The 15136-nt window shown below is 42.6% G+C and overlaps 1 protein-coding gene and 1 pseudogene across 1 annotated transcript; both read left to right on the top strand.

Annotated features, from left to right (window-relative positions):
* The first annotated feature begins 6667 nt into the window (after positions 1–6667).
* On the top strand, positions 6668–7782 carry LOC131825902 (elongation factor 1-alpha 1-like; annotated as a pseudogene).
* A 5681-nt stretch (positions 7783–13463) lies between these two features.
* On the top strand, positions 13464–14823 carry LOC131825009 (heterogeneous nuclear ribonucleoprotein A1-like). The gene has a single exon (XM_059163800.1). It carries the CDS (start codon positions 13520–13522, stop codon positions 14474–14476), a length of 957 nt encoding a protein of 318 aa, XP_059019783.1. The 5' UTR covers positions 13464–13519; the 3' UTR covers positions 14477–14823.
* The last annotated feature ends 313 nt before the right edge of the window (positions 14824–15136 follow it).

Below are 15136 nucleotides of genomic sequence, written 5' to 3'. Positions count from 1 at the left end.
ATTCTGTTATGACAATGATCCTAAACTTCTAGTTAAAGTCACTAATTTCTAACTTCAAACTTTAAACACAGGTTGAAAACACTGTTCCATTTTAACTATCTCTTTTGAGTACTTAAAATTTGTTTACTGTGGATTAAGTTCTTATTTGATGGCATCACAAGCTCTTTTAAAAAATAATTTAAAAAAATAGCCTCTGCCTTTGGCTCAGGTCATGATCTCAGGGTCCTGGGATCAAGCCCCACATCGGGCTCTCTGCTCAGCAGCGAGCCTGTTTCCCTCTCTCTCTCTCTCAGCCTCTTTGCCTACTTGTGATCTTTGTCAAGTAAATAAATAAAATCTTTAAAAAAATAAAATAAAATAAATAAAAACTTGGCTCACAAACAGGTCAAACCTGTACCACTAAGGCAAATAAATGCTTTCACAGAAATGTAATGTTTGGCACATGGGGACATATTTTGATTGTAGGGGAGTTGAAATGGGAATGAGAGGACCAGCATTCAACCTCATTCATGGCATGAGACCATATACTTGGGAGATGAGCAACAGGCAGGAAGAGAAACACCAACGCATTACTGGGAGGATGGAGAGGTAGGACAGAGGAGGATTTTTTGAGGGTCAGAGTGACATCATTAGATTGAGAGACTTGTAGGAGAGAAGAGCTGTATGTGAGCCTGGGGAAGAGATCTGAAGAGATAAAAACAGGTGGGAATACAGGTAGATCTTAAGACACCCATCCTTAAAAAGCTCCTAGGAAGGCTCATTTTTTAATAAGGCACAAAACTCTCAGCCTGAAAGCATTTTAGTGTTTATTTTCCTGTTCTGAAATACCCATTTGAGATTTACCTACCGCTCTAATAAAGAACTTTGATACAGTGGGGTGGGGCATGGGGGGTGAACATTAAAAAGATGGATGGGTATGATAGTCAGGGAGGGATAAGTTGATTTCTAAAGTCCTCATGTTAGATGAAAATTGCCTATATTGAAAATTTATCTTGAAACTGACTTAAATCTCCCACAGCACAAAGCATATGAATTTTCTTACAAATAAAGCAGTCCGATCCCTAGTCCAAAGTCATTTGCACATTTTCTCCCCGGACTTCCCTGTGTCCAAGGACTGTGTTGGGCTTGACTGTATCCTTTGTCTGATTATTATAATTGAGGCAATCAGTAGTTTAAAGGGCTTTCAATCCACCACATGCAAGAGATTTCCCTTTGAGAAAAGGGAGTGATGCTGAGACTTCACTCTGTGTGCATGCTAAAGTGTGTTTGTGTTTGTGTGTGTGTGTGTGTGCGTGCACACACACGTGCATATGTGCGCATGCCCTGTTGGAGGATGGCTGGGATAGAACTGGTGTAATCTCCATCACTAATTTCAAGTCATGGTGAGAAAAGGCTGGAAATATCCTAGTGTGTATTTGCTCTTTTTGTGTGGACTCACATTTGGCTCTTAGCAAGAGGAGAAAGAAGAGACAGAGAGATTGAGAGAGAGAAAGAGATTGCGTCTGGGAAAAACTTCAGGCATGAGAGATCATAAAACCAAAAGTGTAGGCTGTCTCCCACTATGATAGGTAAGGGAACCTCATTACTCCAAGCTGGAAGAGAGGCAGCCTGCCATATCAGTTACATTTTGTTCATCTTCTAATATTTCTTAAGAACTTATTACTGCCGTCTTCCATACTGTTTGTGGGACTACATGTGCTCTCAACTTCCTCAGGCACAAATTGGTTGCCCATGCCACACCATGAATAAGTATTTCTACTTCATGGTAGTTTAAATATACTTTCCCTTTAATACTTCACAGTTTCTGACATGATTGCTTTCCTGGTGGAGAAAACAAACTGAAGAAAAATAAATTTTGTTTGTTGCAGAAAGGATGCCATTTTGGTCCTAACAATTCTTTTGATAGAAATGGAGATCACCGTTGGGATGTCTGGGTGGCTCAGTCAGTTAAGTTGCGGCCTACAGCCCAGGTCATGATCCCAGGGTCCTGGGATCAAGTTCCACATTGGGCTCCTTGCTTGGCAGGGAGCCTGCTTCTCTCTCTGCCTCTGCCTGCCATTCTGCCTACTTGTCCTCTCTCTATCTCTCTGACAAATAAATACATGAATAAAATCTTAAAAAAAAGAAGAAAAGAAAAGAAATGGAGATCACTGTTTGAAAGTTAGAGTTTTTCAGGGTAACTGAGTGACTCAGTCGGTTAAACATCTGCCTTGGCCTGGGTGATGAGCTCAGGGTCCTGGGATTGAGCCCCATATGGGGATTCCTGCACAGTAAGGATCCTGCTCCTCCCTCTTTTCCCCACTTGTGCTCTCCCTCATGATCTCTCCCTCTCTCTCTCAAATAAATAAATAAATAAATAAAATCTATTTATAAAGTTACAGTTTTTCTACTCTTTGCTCCTTCTCTCACAGGGAGACTTGTACTTGAAATCCATGGCCAAAGAAAGTATTTTTAAAATGACTTTCTTATGGAAGGGGGCAAATAGTGGGTCTTTTCTATATGAGCATAGTTTTCTTTAAATATGACTCTGATTAAATAAATTAAAAATAAAGATTGACTCTTAGATGGAGTTAGAAAAACTCATTTTCAGATAGTCCCATTAAAATAAAACTGCTATTGACATCTGGACTCTGGGTCTAACTGCTAAGGTGGAAACTGAGCTGGAGATCTGATCTGTAAAAGAGAAAACCAGCTGAAGACTCACAAGTCACTATCCTTGGAATTGGAATTATATTTTCAATCAGGAGGACATCTTTTCATTTCCATTCCATTTTTAAAAATAATTTTTAAATGCATAGTTTCTATAATTTTATTTTAAATGAAAGCAAATTTTTATAAGGCTTTACAGTTTACAAAACACATGTTTCATACCTTACTTCACTTAGTCTTCATGACAAACTTTCGAAGTGGGTATAAACATTAGTTCTCTTTGACAGATGAGAAAAGTGAAGCTCCACCAGCCTAAATTCCTCACTGAGGACTTGAGCCTGCTAAGTTTCATGGGTGGGACCTGAAGCCTGGTTTCAGCCTCTAAGCTTCAGGGTTCTTTCTGCTACACTTGGCTCTTCTCTCCTCTGTCATTTTCCTGCATGTTTCATTTGCAGATATTTTCCTAAAATCAGGGCCCAAAGACTAGAATGTGAGAACATACCATGGTTATAAATGGCCTACCTTCTTTCCCACAAATTCTCATTTAATGTTATTCCATAGGTATTTGTATAACCCAATGATGATGAGATAGATACTTGTATTACCCAATGACATGTTCTGGCATGGGCAACACAGGGGCTTTCCCTGTATTGGGATGGCAGGGCATTAAAGCAGACTAAAGACTCTGGAATCATACTGGTTGGGCTTGAATCCCAGACTCCCACTTCTCACTGCCGGGCAAGTTTCTGGGCCTTTTTCCACATCTGTATAAAGAGTATAATAATATCTACCTCATAGGGTTATCATGGTAACTAAGTGTTGTAATCCATATTAAGCACTTAGAACAATGACTGAGACTTAATAAGAACCCAATAAATGCTGGTTAATATTCGTCAGAAGGACAGAGATCTGTGGGGACCATACTCCACACATGATGACTTGAAGTACATGAACAGCTCTGCCATCTGAAGGAAGCCGATAAGTGACATAGACTGAGTATCAACCACGTATTATTAAGGTTCCAGCTAGGGAAGCAGGAGCCAAGGAGACTCTTCGAGAAGGCCTGTGGGCAGGGGGAGGATTCTAAAAGATAGAACAGAGACGCTAAGGTTTCCCCCCAAAATGGTGACTAGAATTAGTGATTTAATAGTTTCCAACTACTAGTGCCAACCTTCAAGAGTGAGACAGAGGAAATGGAAAGGCTTCCAAAATTTTCCAGCTCCCCGTTCCAAGGAAGCCTCCGACCTGAATAGCTGAACTTCTCCATCAGCTACTGTGTGGTGATCCTACCAGGCTCCAGGAAGACAAGTGTGGTGTTCCTGCCAAGGAGACGGAAAATTCCAGGTTACAGTCTGCCCTCCCCTTCAATCCTCACTTGTTCTCTGACTGCCCTAAGTGACATAGCTCCTTAGGGACCGCCTCCTTACATCACCCCTTTCCCCTTCTGCCTCCTCCTTCCCTTCCACGTGATTCTATCTGATGATGTTTTGTGAAGAATGATTAAGACATGAAATCATTTGGTGAGCATAAAAAAAAATGCCCTGTGGTTAAATGATGACTAAATAAGAAGTAAAAATCAAACCAACAAAACATAACTACCTTTTAATCTTCACGTGTACTAGTTTGCTCACCCTCAAAATTAATGATTTCAGACGTTAATTTAATTGTACCTTAGACTCTCAGGCTTGATACTGCTATTTTATAGAGGAGTAAACTGTGACACAGAAACAATTTGCCTGATAGAAGCCCATGAGTCAGGAGTAGAGTCAGCGAGAGGACTGAAAGACTTGACCCCTCCTGGCTGGACTAGCAGCCCAAAGGTAACCTTCAAATTACTTTAAATCTTTTTTTTTTTTTTTTAAGATTTTATGTATTTGGGGGACGCCTGGGTGGCTCAGTTGGTTAAGCAGCTGCCTTCAGCTCAGGTCATGATCCCAGCATCCTGGGATCGAGTCCCACATCGGGCTCCTTGCTCGGCAGGGAGCCTGCTTCTCCCTCTGCCTCTGTCTGCCATTTTGTCTGCCTGTGCTCGCGCTGTGTCTCTCTCTCTCTCTCTCTGATAAATAAATAAAATCTTAAAAAAAAAAAAAAAAAGATTTTATGTATTTGGGGCACCTGGGTGGTTCAGTGGGTTAACCTCTGCCTTTGGCTCAGGTCATGATCTCAGGGTCCTGGTATCAAGCCCTGCATTGGGCCCTCTGCTCAGCAGGGAGCCTCCTTCCCCCTCTCCCTCTGACTGCCTCTCTGCCTACTTTCTGTCAAATAAATACATAAAATCTTTAAAAATATATTTTATGTATTTATTTGACAGAGAGAGAGAAAGAGCGTGAACACTTAAGCAGGGGGAGAGGGAAAAACAGCTCTCTGCTGAGCTGGGAGCCCAATATGGGGCTCAATCCCAGGACCCGGGATCATGACCTGAACCAAAGGCAGACACCTAACTGACTGAGCCACCCAGGCGCCCTGCCTCCAATTTACTTTAGACTGAGGCTTTCTGCTACATGCTCTGGTGGCTTAGAGGACTATCCTCAGGACTATAGAAGTAAGCTAGAGAAAAAGTCCTCTAAACATGTTGATAACCTGGAGAAGTCCTCCAGCCTTGAGAGTGGTAACTTTGTACTTTAAATTTCCCAGGACAAATATATATATATATATATATATATATATATATATATATATATGTATTTATACATGTATATGTTTGTGTATACGTACACAAACTGTGTGTGTGTGTGTGTATGAATGACTTGGAACTTGACTACATAAATAATTCTTGCGATTCAACAATAAGAAGATAACTAAATAGAAAATGGGCAAAAGAGTTGAATTGATAAAAGAGATACATACAATTGGTCAATTAGCACATAAAAAGATGCTCAACATCATTGGGCATCAGGGAAATGCAAATTAGAACCATGAAAGTGTACCACTTCATATCCATTGCGGTGGGAAAAATTGAACAGACTCACAGTAGGAGTGTTGTCAAGCTTGTAGAGCAGCTGGGACCCTCATACACTATGGATGGGAGTGTAATGTGATACCGCTACCAGAGAAAATGATCTGGCAATTTCTTCCAAGGTGTCCATATGAGCTAGCAATTCCATTTCTAGGTATTTAACCAGGAGAAACAAAAACATGTCCCCACAAAGACTTGTATGCAAATGTTCATTGCAGTCTGTGGAAGGCAACCCCTCCCATGGATCCCAGTGATCTCTGCCTCTTAGAACTCATGCCTTCATGTAGCACCCTCCCCTTGGGGCTGAAGCTATCGATTTATCTCTCACAAAGAGATTATGGCAAAAGTGAGGAGATGCTGCTTCTGAGATTAGGTTCAAAAAGACTCGTTTTCATATTTTTGCTCTCTCTTACTCTCATCCTCACCACTTGATGAAGCCCCTGGGCACATTATGAGTTTCTCTTTGAAGAGGCCCATATGACCAGGAATTGAGGGAGGCCCTTGACCAACAGCAAGAGAGGAACAGAGGCTCTTAGGCCAATAGCTATCAGGAAATGGAATCTTGTTGAACACTGTGAAGGTGAGAATGAGCAGCCTGGCCAACACTTTGCTTACAGCTTTGTGAGAGACCCAGTGGCAGAGCTAGACCTGAATTCCTGACCCACAGAAACTGTGGTATAATAATATTTCCCTTTTAAATCACCAAGTTTTCTTTTTGGCAATGGGTTTGCCACCAGAACAGAGATGTCATGAAAACCACCACTAAACCTAAACCAAAATGGGAAAGGAAAAGACTCACATCAGCATCATCATCAATGGACTCATGGATTCAGGCAAGTCTACCACTACTGGTTATCTGATCTACAAATGTGGTGGGATCAACAAAAGAACTATCAAAGAGTTTGAGAAGGAGGTTCCTGAGATGAGAAAGGGCTCCTTCTAGTAAGGGTCTTGGATCAACTGAAAGCTGAACATGAACATGGTATCACCATTAATGTCTCCCTGTGGAAACTGAAGAACAGAAAGTATTATGTGACCCTAATTGACACTCCCTGACAGAGACACTTTACCAAAAACATGATTCCAGTCACGTCTTAGGCTGACTCTGCTGTTCTGATTGTGGCTGCTGGTGTTGGTGAATTTGAGGCAGGCTTCTCCAACAATGGGCAGACCCAGGAGCAAGCCCTTTTGGCTTACACATTGGGTGTAGAACAACTAATGGTTGGTGTTAACAAAATGGATTCCACTGAGTCACCCTACAGCCAGAAGAGATACAAGGAGATGGTTAAGGAAGTGAGCACCTACATTAAGAAAATTGGCTACCGCCCTGACATAGTAGCATTTGTGCCAATTTCTGTTTGGAACGGTGACAACATGCTGGAGCCAAGTGCTCCATGCAACCATGCAACCAAGCTGCCTTGGTTGAAGGGATGGAAATTTGCCCATAAAAATGGGAATGCCAATGGACCCACACTGCTCGAAGTTCTGGATTGCATTCTCCCACCAACTTGTCCAACTGACGAGCCCTTGTGTCTGCCTCTCCAGGATGTCTACAAAATTGGTTGTATTGGTTCTGTCCCTGTGGACTGAGTGGAGACTAGCATTGTGGTCACCTTTGCTCCAGTCATTGTTAGAACTGAGGTAAAGTCTATAGAAATGCATCATGAAGCTTTGAGGGAGGCTCTTCCTGGGGACAATGTGGGCTTCAATGTGAAGAATGTATCTGTCAAAGATGTTTATTGTAGCAATATGGCTGGTGACAGCAGAAATGACCCATCCATGGAAACAGCTGGTTTCTTAGCTGCTTAAACCATGTAGGCCAGATCAGTGCTGGATTTGCACCTGTGCTGGATTGTCATACAGCTCACAGTGCCTGCCAGATTGCTGAACAGAAGGAGAAGATTGATTGTTATTCTGGAAAAAAGCTGGAAGATGGTCCCAAGTTCTTAAAATCTGGTTGTGCTGCCATTGTTTATATGGTTCCTGGCAAGCCTGTGTGTGTTGAGAGCTTCTCTGATTATCCTCCTCTGGGCCGTTTTGCCGTCTCTGAGGTGAGGCAGACGGTTGCTGTGGGTATCATCAAAGCAGGGGCCAAGAAGGCAGCTGGAGCTGGTGAGGTCACCAAGTCTGCCCAGAAAGCTCAGAAAGCTAACTGAATATTATCCCTAATACCTGCTCCCCACAGTCTTTTTTTTTTTTTTAATTTATTTATTTGACAGAGAGAGAGATCACAAGTAGGCAGAGAGGCAGGCAGAGAGAGAGGGGGAAGCACGCTCCCTGCTGAGCAGAGACCCCTATGTGGGACTCGATCCCAGAACCCTGAGATCGTGACCTGAGCTGAAGGCAGGGGCTTTAACCCACTGAGTCACTCAGGTGCCCCAGCTCCCTGCAGTCTTAAAACGGAAGAATGCCCTCAGAACTGTTTATATCAACTGGCCATTTAAGTTTAATAGTAAAAGACTGGTTAATAATAACAGTGCATCATAAAACCTTCAGAAAGAAAGGAGACTGTTTTGTGGGCCATTTTTTTTATGTGTGTGTATGAAAGATTTAAGTTATTAATTTTTAAAAATCAGTACTTTTTTATGGAAGCAACTTGACCAAATATCTGTCACAGAATTTTGAGACCCATTAAAACAAAAATGCAATGAGGACAAAAAATTTTTTTAATAGATCACTAAATTTTGTGGTGATTTGTTATGAATATGTAACATATTCATAGAAGTCAAAAGCTGAAAACAACAGGACAATAATTAACATTGTGGTGTATTCATTCAATGGAATGCCACTTGGCAGTAAAAAAAGTAACAAATTCTGGTACTTATAACAGCATGGATAAATCTGAAACCATTAAACTCACCAAAACACACAAATTGCAAACAAAAGAGGGTGTATAGTATAATCCCATTTCTATGAAAGTCTAGAAAAGACAAACCTATTTTAAAGTGACAGAGAGCAGCTCAGTGGTTGCCCAGGGCCAGATGGTGGGGGGTTGACTGCAAAGAAGCAAAAGAAACTTCTGGGGTTATGGAAAAGTTCTGTGTTCGATTGTGCCAATATAGACAATATAGATTGTATAGACCTTTGTCATAACGCATTGGGTTAAACACTTAAAGAAAGATACATAGGAAAAAAATAAATAAAAAATAAAAATAAAAAATGAAAATGATACATGGTCATATTTTATTATATGCAAATTATGCCGCAATTAAATTGATTTGCAAAGTTTAAAAAAATCCCAAAATAAATACAAGATGTGAAGCTATGCGGCAAGTTTTTTTTAAGCAGGCTCCACAGTGAGCCTGGAGTGCGATGCAAAGCTTGAACTCATGACGCTAAGATGAAGAATCAGATGCTTAACTGCCTGAGCCACCCAGCTGTTCCTTCGGCAGCAAGTTTAAATATCTGTAGGAAATGAACCAATTCCTAGCAAATATAAGTAATCAAAATTGACTAGAGAAGAAATGGAAAATTAGAATATACAGCAACCACATATAATAGATTGAAAAGATGATTAAAGAACTACCAAAAGCTACTTAGAAATTAACTTGTTGATCCTCAGTTTCTTAATCTGTGAAACGGAAATAAAGTAACACTTAACTCACAGAACTTTGGGCCAATATGCTTGGGATAATACTTGGGACCCAGAAGTTGTTCAGTACTAGCTTCCCTGGTGTGCAGTGGTGTTTTAAGCCTCTTGACGCTGGTTTTTGCTTCTCTTTCCAGATGAGCAACATAACATCATTTAATTCAGTCAACAAACATCAGGTTCCTCCTTTCGAGATTCTTCCCAAAGAGATTCCCAACTGCATAGGATTGAACAGAGTCTCTCTGTGGCTTTCTGTCCTGAACCTAATCGTGAGGAGAGAAGAGAAAAGATGACAAAAAGCAGAAAGAAGGAGGCTAAGCCCTCAGAAAATAACTACCTAGGGGGGAGGGCGATTTCTTAAGAATATCGTAAGCGCATCAACACATCCTTCTGCAAGCCCTAAGGTAGGATGACACAGCCAGTACTGCGCTGTAGAAGGCTGAAGGTTCAGAAAGCTAGTCCGCAGTGTTGCCACGCTAGTTCTCCCCACTAAAGCGAAGGGGCAGATGGATGGAACTAGAGCTTTTCACCTGGGGGCCTTCGCCTCCCTCGCTGCTGCGGGGCGCGCGGGGGGGGGGGGGGGGGCGCTTCTGCAGAAGAGGGAGGAGACAAGACTGCAGGCACCAGGGCGGTTTAGGAGTGGTGTGCGGGGAGGGGGAGCCTCCTGCCTGGTGGGAGGGCTGAAAGAATGCGGCAGATCAATTTTCCCTGGGCCTCCTCCCCTCTCCATACTGCACAGTTGTTTCTCTTGACCTCCTCCAAAATCTGGGAATGTTCTAGCTTTCAGACAGACCTACCTGTGCCTCTGACCTGAGCGATGCTTAATGCCAGAGAGCATTTCCGTGGATGGCACGGAGGGGCCCACGCCTGGCTGTTAGCCCTGGGAGCTGGGGTGAACTCAATACAGCATCATCCCCTCCACCTTCAAATGCATTGTTCCCCACACTCATGCAAAGAAGAGTATGGCAGGCTCAGGCTCCAAGGGACAATGACTAAGAATCTGCCCCTGCACTGTAGGAACTTTTCAGTAACTTCCAAAGAATTCCCTCTGGATGAAAGCACCCGTTTTAGGCAAGGTAACTAGCATGGAAATCAAATGGATCCATCAGGCTCTACCATTCAGCAGTTTTGTGGCCTCCCTTTTTTCGTCTCTAAAATGGGGAAGATTTGGGGCACCTGGGTGGCTCAGTCATTAAGCATCTGCCTTTGGTGCTGGCCATAATCTCGGTCCTAGGATCGAGCCCTTGTATGGGGCTCCCTACTCAGCGAGGATTCTGCTTCTCCCTCTCACTTTCTCTTTGTGCATGCTCTCTCTCTGTTAAATAATTAAATAAAATTAAAAAAAAATAAAAATAGTAAAAATAAAATGGAGAAATTATATCACATACTTTGAATGGTTATTTTGAGAATGAAATGAGATCAAATGCATTGAGTGCATGGTACTCTCCCGGGCTCACCACAGAAACTCAGTAAATATGAATATTGCCTTGACAACTGTCATTTCACACACATCCCATAAGAGTGCATGTGAGACGGGGTGCCTGGGTGGCTTGGTGGGTTTAAAGCCTCTGCCTTCAGCTCAGGTCATGACTTCGGGGTCCTGGGATTGAGCCCCGCGTCAGGCTCTCTGCTTGGCGGGGAGCCTGCTTCCCCCTCTCTGCCTGCCTCTCTGCCTACTTGCAATCTCTCTCTATGTCAAATAAATAAATAAATAAATAAAATCTTAAAAAAAAAAAAGAGTGTGTGCAAGATAATTCACCCTATTCTGCTAATTTTCCCTGTTGCCCCTTACTAAAAGCTGCAGTGAAATTTAGAGAGATCTGGGATATTCTACAATAGACAGTTTGACTCAAATTTGGCCTAACAAGGACTTGTGGAGCACAAGCTCTACTCCCTGTACATACTGGGAGTTAAAGGTGATTTCTAGCTGCCTACTGCCAAAACCACTGCAAAACATAGTGTCTTAAAACGATGTATTATCGATTGCCATGGTTTTGTGGGTTGGAGCAACCTAGCTGGCTTGTTTTTCTGTAATAACGGTAAGTGAAGAGCTGAGTCATCTGAAGGCTTGTCTGGACTGGGGTTCCGACATGGTTTCCTCCTCCCCACTCTGGTGTCTCAGCGGCTCTCCATGGCCCCTCTCTCTTGCAGAGCTGTCTAGCTAGACTTTTTACAGGGTGGCTCATGGTTCCAAGAAAAAGAAAGCGGAAGCTGTCAGTGATCTTATAGCCTGATCCTAGAGATGGTCCAGAGTCTCTTCTGCCACTTTTTGGTGACAAATCCACTACATGGCAGCCCAGATTGAAGGAAGAGGAGCAGACTGGACCTCTCAATGGGCAAGTAGCACCTATGTGCACAAAAGCAAGGAACTGGTCGATGTTGAACATCTTTGGAGATAAGCTACCCATGACTCATACTGGAGTTCCATGCAGATAAAAACATAAGATATTTATGTGTATGATTTTATTCTTTTCCGCTGGTAGTTTTTCATCCAAGTGTGTGACAAGAATCATTCACCACCTGCCTCAGGCTTCTGCGCTCCTACCACTGCAACTGACTCCTCAGTGAAGGACAAATTCAGTGAATGGCTCAGATCAGGACATTTTTCTATCAGCTAAGGTGGTTTTGTCACTGTAGGACTGTTTGTACCTGCAAAATTTTTTTAAGATTTTATTTATTTATTTGACATGAAGAGAGAGACAGTGAGAGAGGGAATACAAGCAAGGGGAGGGGGAGGGGGAGAGGGAGAAGCAGACTCCCTGCTGAGCAAGGAGCCTAAAGCAGGACTCAATCCCAGGACCCTGGGATCATGACCCGAGCTGAAGGCAGATGCTTAACTGACTGAGCCACCAAGGTGCTCTATATCCACAATTTCATCCCCTAAGTGAGCATGTCACTTTGCACTCATTGTCTTGTTTACAGAGTAAAAACCAAGGCTTTTGATCAGTTAGATGGACAGCCTGCTCTTAGTCCCTTTCCCTGGCACTGCCTTATAACCTTCCATTTTCCCAGTAACGCCAGCTTCCGAAGAGTTCACTTATACAGGTAATTCTTCCAGCTAGAATAAGTCACTGGCTTCAAAAACTCCTGGAACTTCTTCAAGGCACTTACCTTAATTTGTATCTTTACATTTAAAAGATTGTTGGACTTGGGCGCCTGGGTGGCTTAGTGGGTTAAAGCCTCTGTCTTCAGCTCAGGTCATGAACCCAGGGTCTTGGGATCGAGCCCCACATCGGGCTCTCTATTCGGCGGGGAGCCTGCTTTCCTTCCTCTCTCTGCCTGCCTGCCTACTTGTGATCTCTATCAAATAAATAAATAAAAATCTTAAAAAAAAAAAATAAAGATTGTTGGACTCATTTCTCTCTTCCTCGTTAGACCCTAAGCTCTGTAGAGTCTGGTGCTATTTATCTCCAGCATGTAGGTCTGTGTCTTGTACATACCAGGAGCTCAATAATGTATTTGGAATGAATAAATTGTTCCTTTCTTCCAGAACTATTTAGAGGTAAAAGAAGGCAAACCCATTCATAGGGAGAGAAATCTTTAAATTTATTTTCAAAAACATACCATTTGATTTTTAACTGGCAGACCTTAGAGATCTGGATATCCAACTTAAGAAAAGTGAAATGATTGGCGTCTGTGACTCAAGCAGTACAAAGTAACCTTCCAGAACCCCTACCTCAGCAGTAGATAGGATCTGAAGCATGCGAGGCTCGACTAAAGGAATATTTCCAGGTTTAAACTCTCACTTACCATTCCAGACCTTCTTGCTGTGTTCTCACATCTCACATTCCTTCCCTGCATCCTCTTCCCTGGCTACCCACCCCTATCTGATGGATGTTACAGCTGTAGTGCATTTGGCTTAAAATCTCCCTGAAAATCCAAATGCCTTTGGACAACACCTTTCAAAAGTCTGTCCTTGCCTCACTTCCACACCCACAGATAACTCTGGAATCCTCTACTAAATTCCAATACCCTGATTCTCAACATATTTAGACATAGCCTTATTTAGCCTTGGGGCTCCCCAAACAGGAAACAAAGATGGGCAATTGGACCCCAGGAATCTTCTTATTCTTATTTTTCATTATGGAAAATTCTAAAGGTAAAGAAAACACCATAATGAACTGTTATACTCATCCCCCCCCCCCAGCTTTGAGTATTATGACCAGTCTTCCCATCCACAACTCCACCCCCTTTCTTCTCTCCTGGATGGATTTCAGTGTCTATCTCTAAAAGATAAGTGCTTTAAAAAAAGAAAAAACAAAAGCCTTTTTGCCTGTGGACGCCGCCGAGTAAGCATCGTTAAAGTCTCCCCTCCCACCGCCGTCATGTCTAAGTCAGAGTCTCCCAAAGAGCCTAAACAGCTGCGGAAGCTCTTCATCGGAGGTCTGAGCTTTGAAACAACCGATGAGAGTCTGAGGAGCCATTTTGAGCAATGGGGAACACTTATGGACTGTGTGGTAATGAGAGATCCGAACACCAAGCGCTCCAGAGGCTTTGGGTTTGTCACCTATGCCACTGTGGAGGAGGTGGATGCAGCCATGAATGCAAGGCCACACAAGGTGGATGGAAGAGTTGTGGAACCAAAGAGGGCTGTCTCAAGAGAAGATTCTCAAAGACCTGGTGCCCACTTAACTGTGAAAAAGATTTTTGTTGGTGGCATTAAAGAAGACACTGAAGAACATCATCTAAGAGATTATTTTGAACAGTATGGGAAAATCGAAGTGATTGAGATCATGACTGACCGAGGCAGTGGCAAAAAGAGGGGTTTTGCTTTTGTAACATTTGATGACCATGATTCTGTAGACAAGATTGTCATTCAAAAATACCATACTGTGAATGGCCACAACTATGAAGTAAGGAAAGCGCTCTCTGAGCAAGAGATGGCTAGTGCTTCATCCAGCCAAAGAGGTCGAAGTGGTTCTGGAAACTTTGGTGGTGGTCGTGGAGGTGGTTTTGGTGGGAATGACAACTTTCGCGAAGGAAACTTCAGTGGTCGAGGTGGCTTTGGTGGCAGTCGAGGTGGTGGTGGATATGGTGGCAGTGATGGCTATAATGGATTTGGTAATGATGGAAGCCACTTTGGAGGTGGCGGAAGCTATAATGATTTTGGCAATTACAACAATCAATCCTCAAATTTTGGACCCATGAAAGGAGGCAATTTTGGAGGCAGAAGCTCTGGCCCTTATGGTGGTGGAGGCCAATACTTCGCCAAACCACAAAACCAAGGTGGCTATGGTGGTTCCAGCAGCAGCAGCAGCTATGGCAGTGGCAGAAGGTTTTAATTACTGCCAGGAAACAAAGCTTAGCAGGAGAGGAGAGCCAGAGAAGTGACAGGGAAGCTACAGGTTACAACAGATTTGTGAACTCAGCCAAGCACAGTGGTGGCAGGGCCTAGCTGCTACAAAGAAGACATGTTTTAGACAATACTCATGTGTATGGGCAAAAAAACTCGAGGACTGTATTTGTGACTAATTGTATAACAGGTTATTTTAGTTTCTGTTCTGTGGAAAGTATAAAGCATTCCAACAAAGGGTTTTAATGTAGATTTTTTTTTTTTTGCACCCATGCTGTTGATTGCTAAATGTAATAGTCTGATCATGACGCTGAATAAATGTGTCTTTTTTTTAAATGTGCTGTGTAAAGTTAGTCTACTCTGAAGCCATCTTGGTATACTACCCCAACAGTGTGAAGTTAGAATTCCTTCAGGGTGATGCCAGGTTCCATTCGAAATTTATTTGCAACCTGCTTGGGCACAGAAGCCATTGTCTCCACAAACCTTGGTGTAGTTGAACTGACAGTTAATGTGTTGTGACCTGGAGTTCACCATTAAAAGGTCACCCAAGCAAAAAAAAAAAAAAAAAAAAGAAAGAAAGAAAAAGAAAAAACAAAACAAAAACAACAAAACTTAACACACAACTAAAACACATTATCACACCTGAAAA

Source organism: Mustela lutreola, chromosome 2 (assembly GCF_030435805.1).
Source record: "Mustela lutreola isolate mMusLut2 chromosome 2, mMusLut2.pri, whole genome shotgun sequence".
NCBI lineage: Eukaryota > Metazoa > Chordata > Mammalia > Carnivora > Mustelidae > Mustela > Mustela lutreola.
The sequence above is the reverse complement of the archived record's forward strand: the minus strand, read 5'-3'. Positions and strand labels throughout refer to the sequence as shown.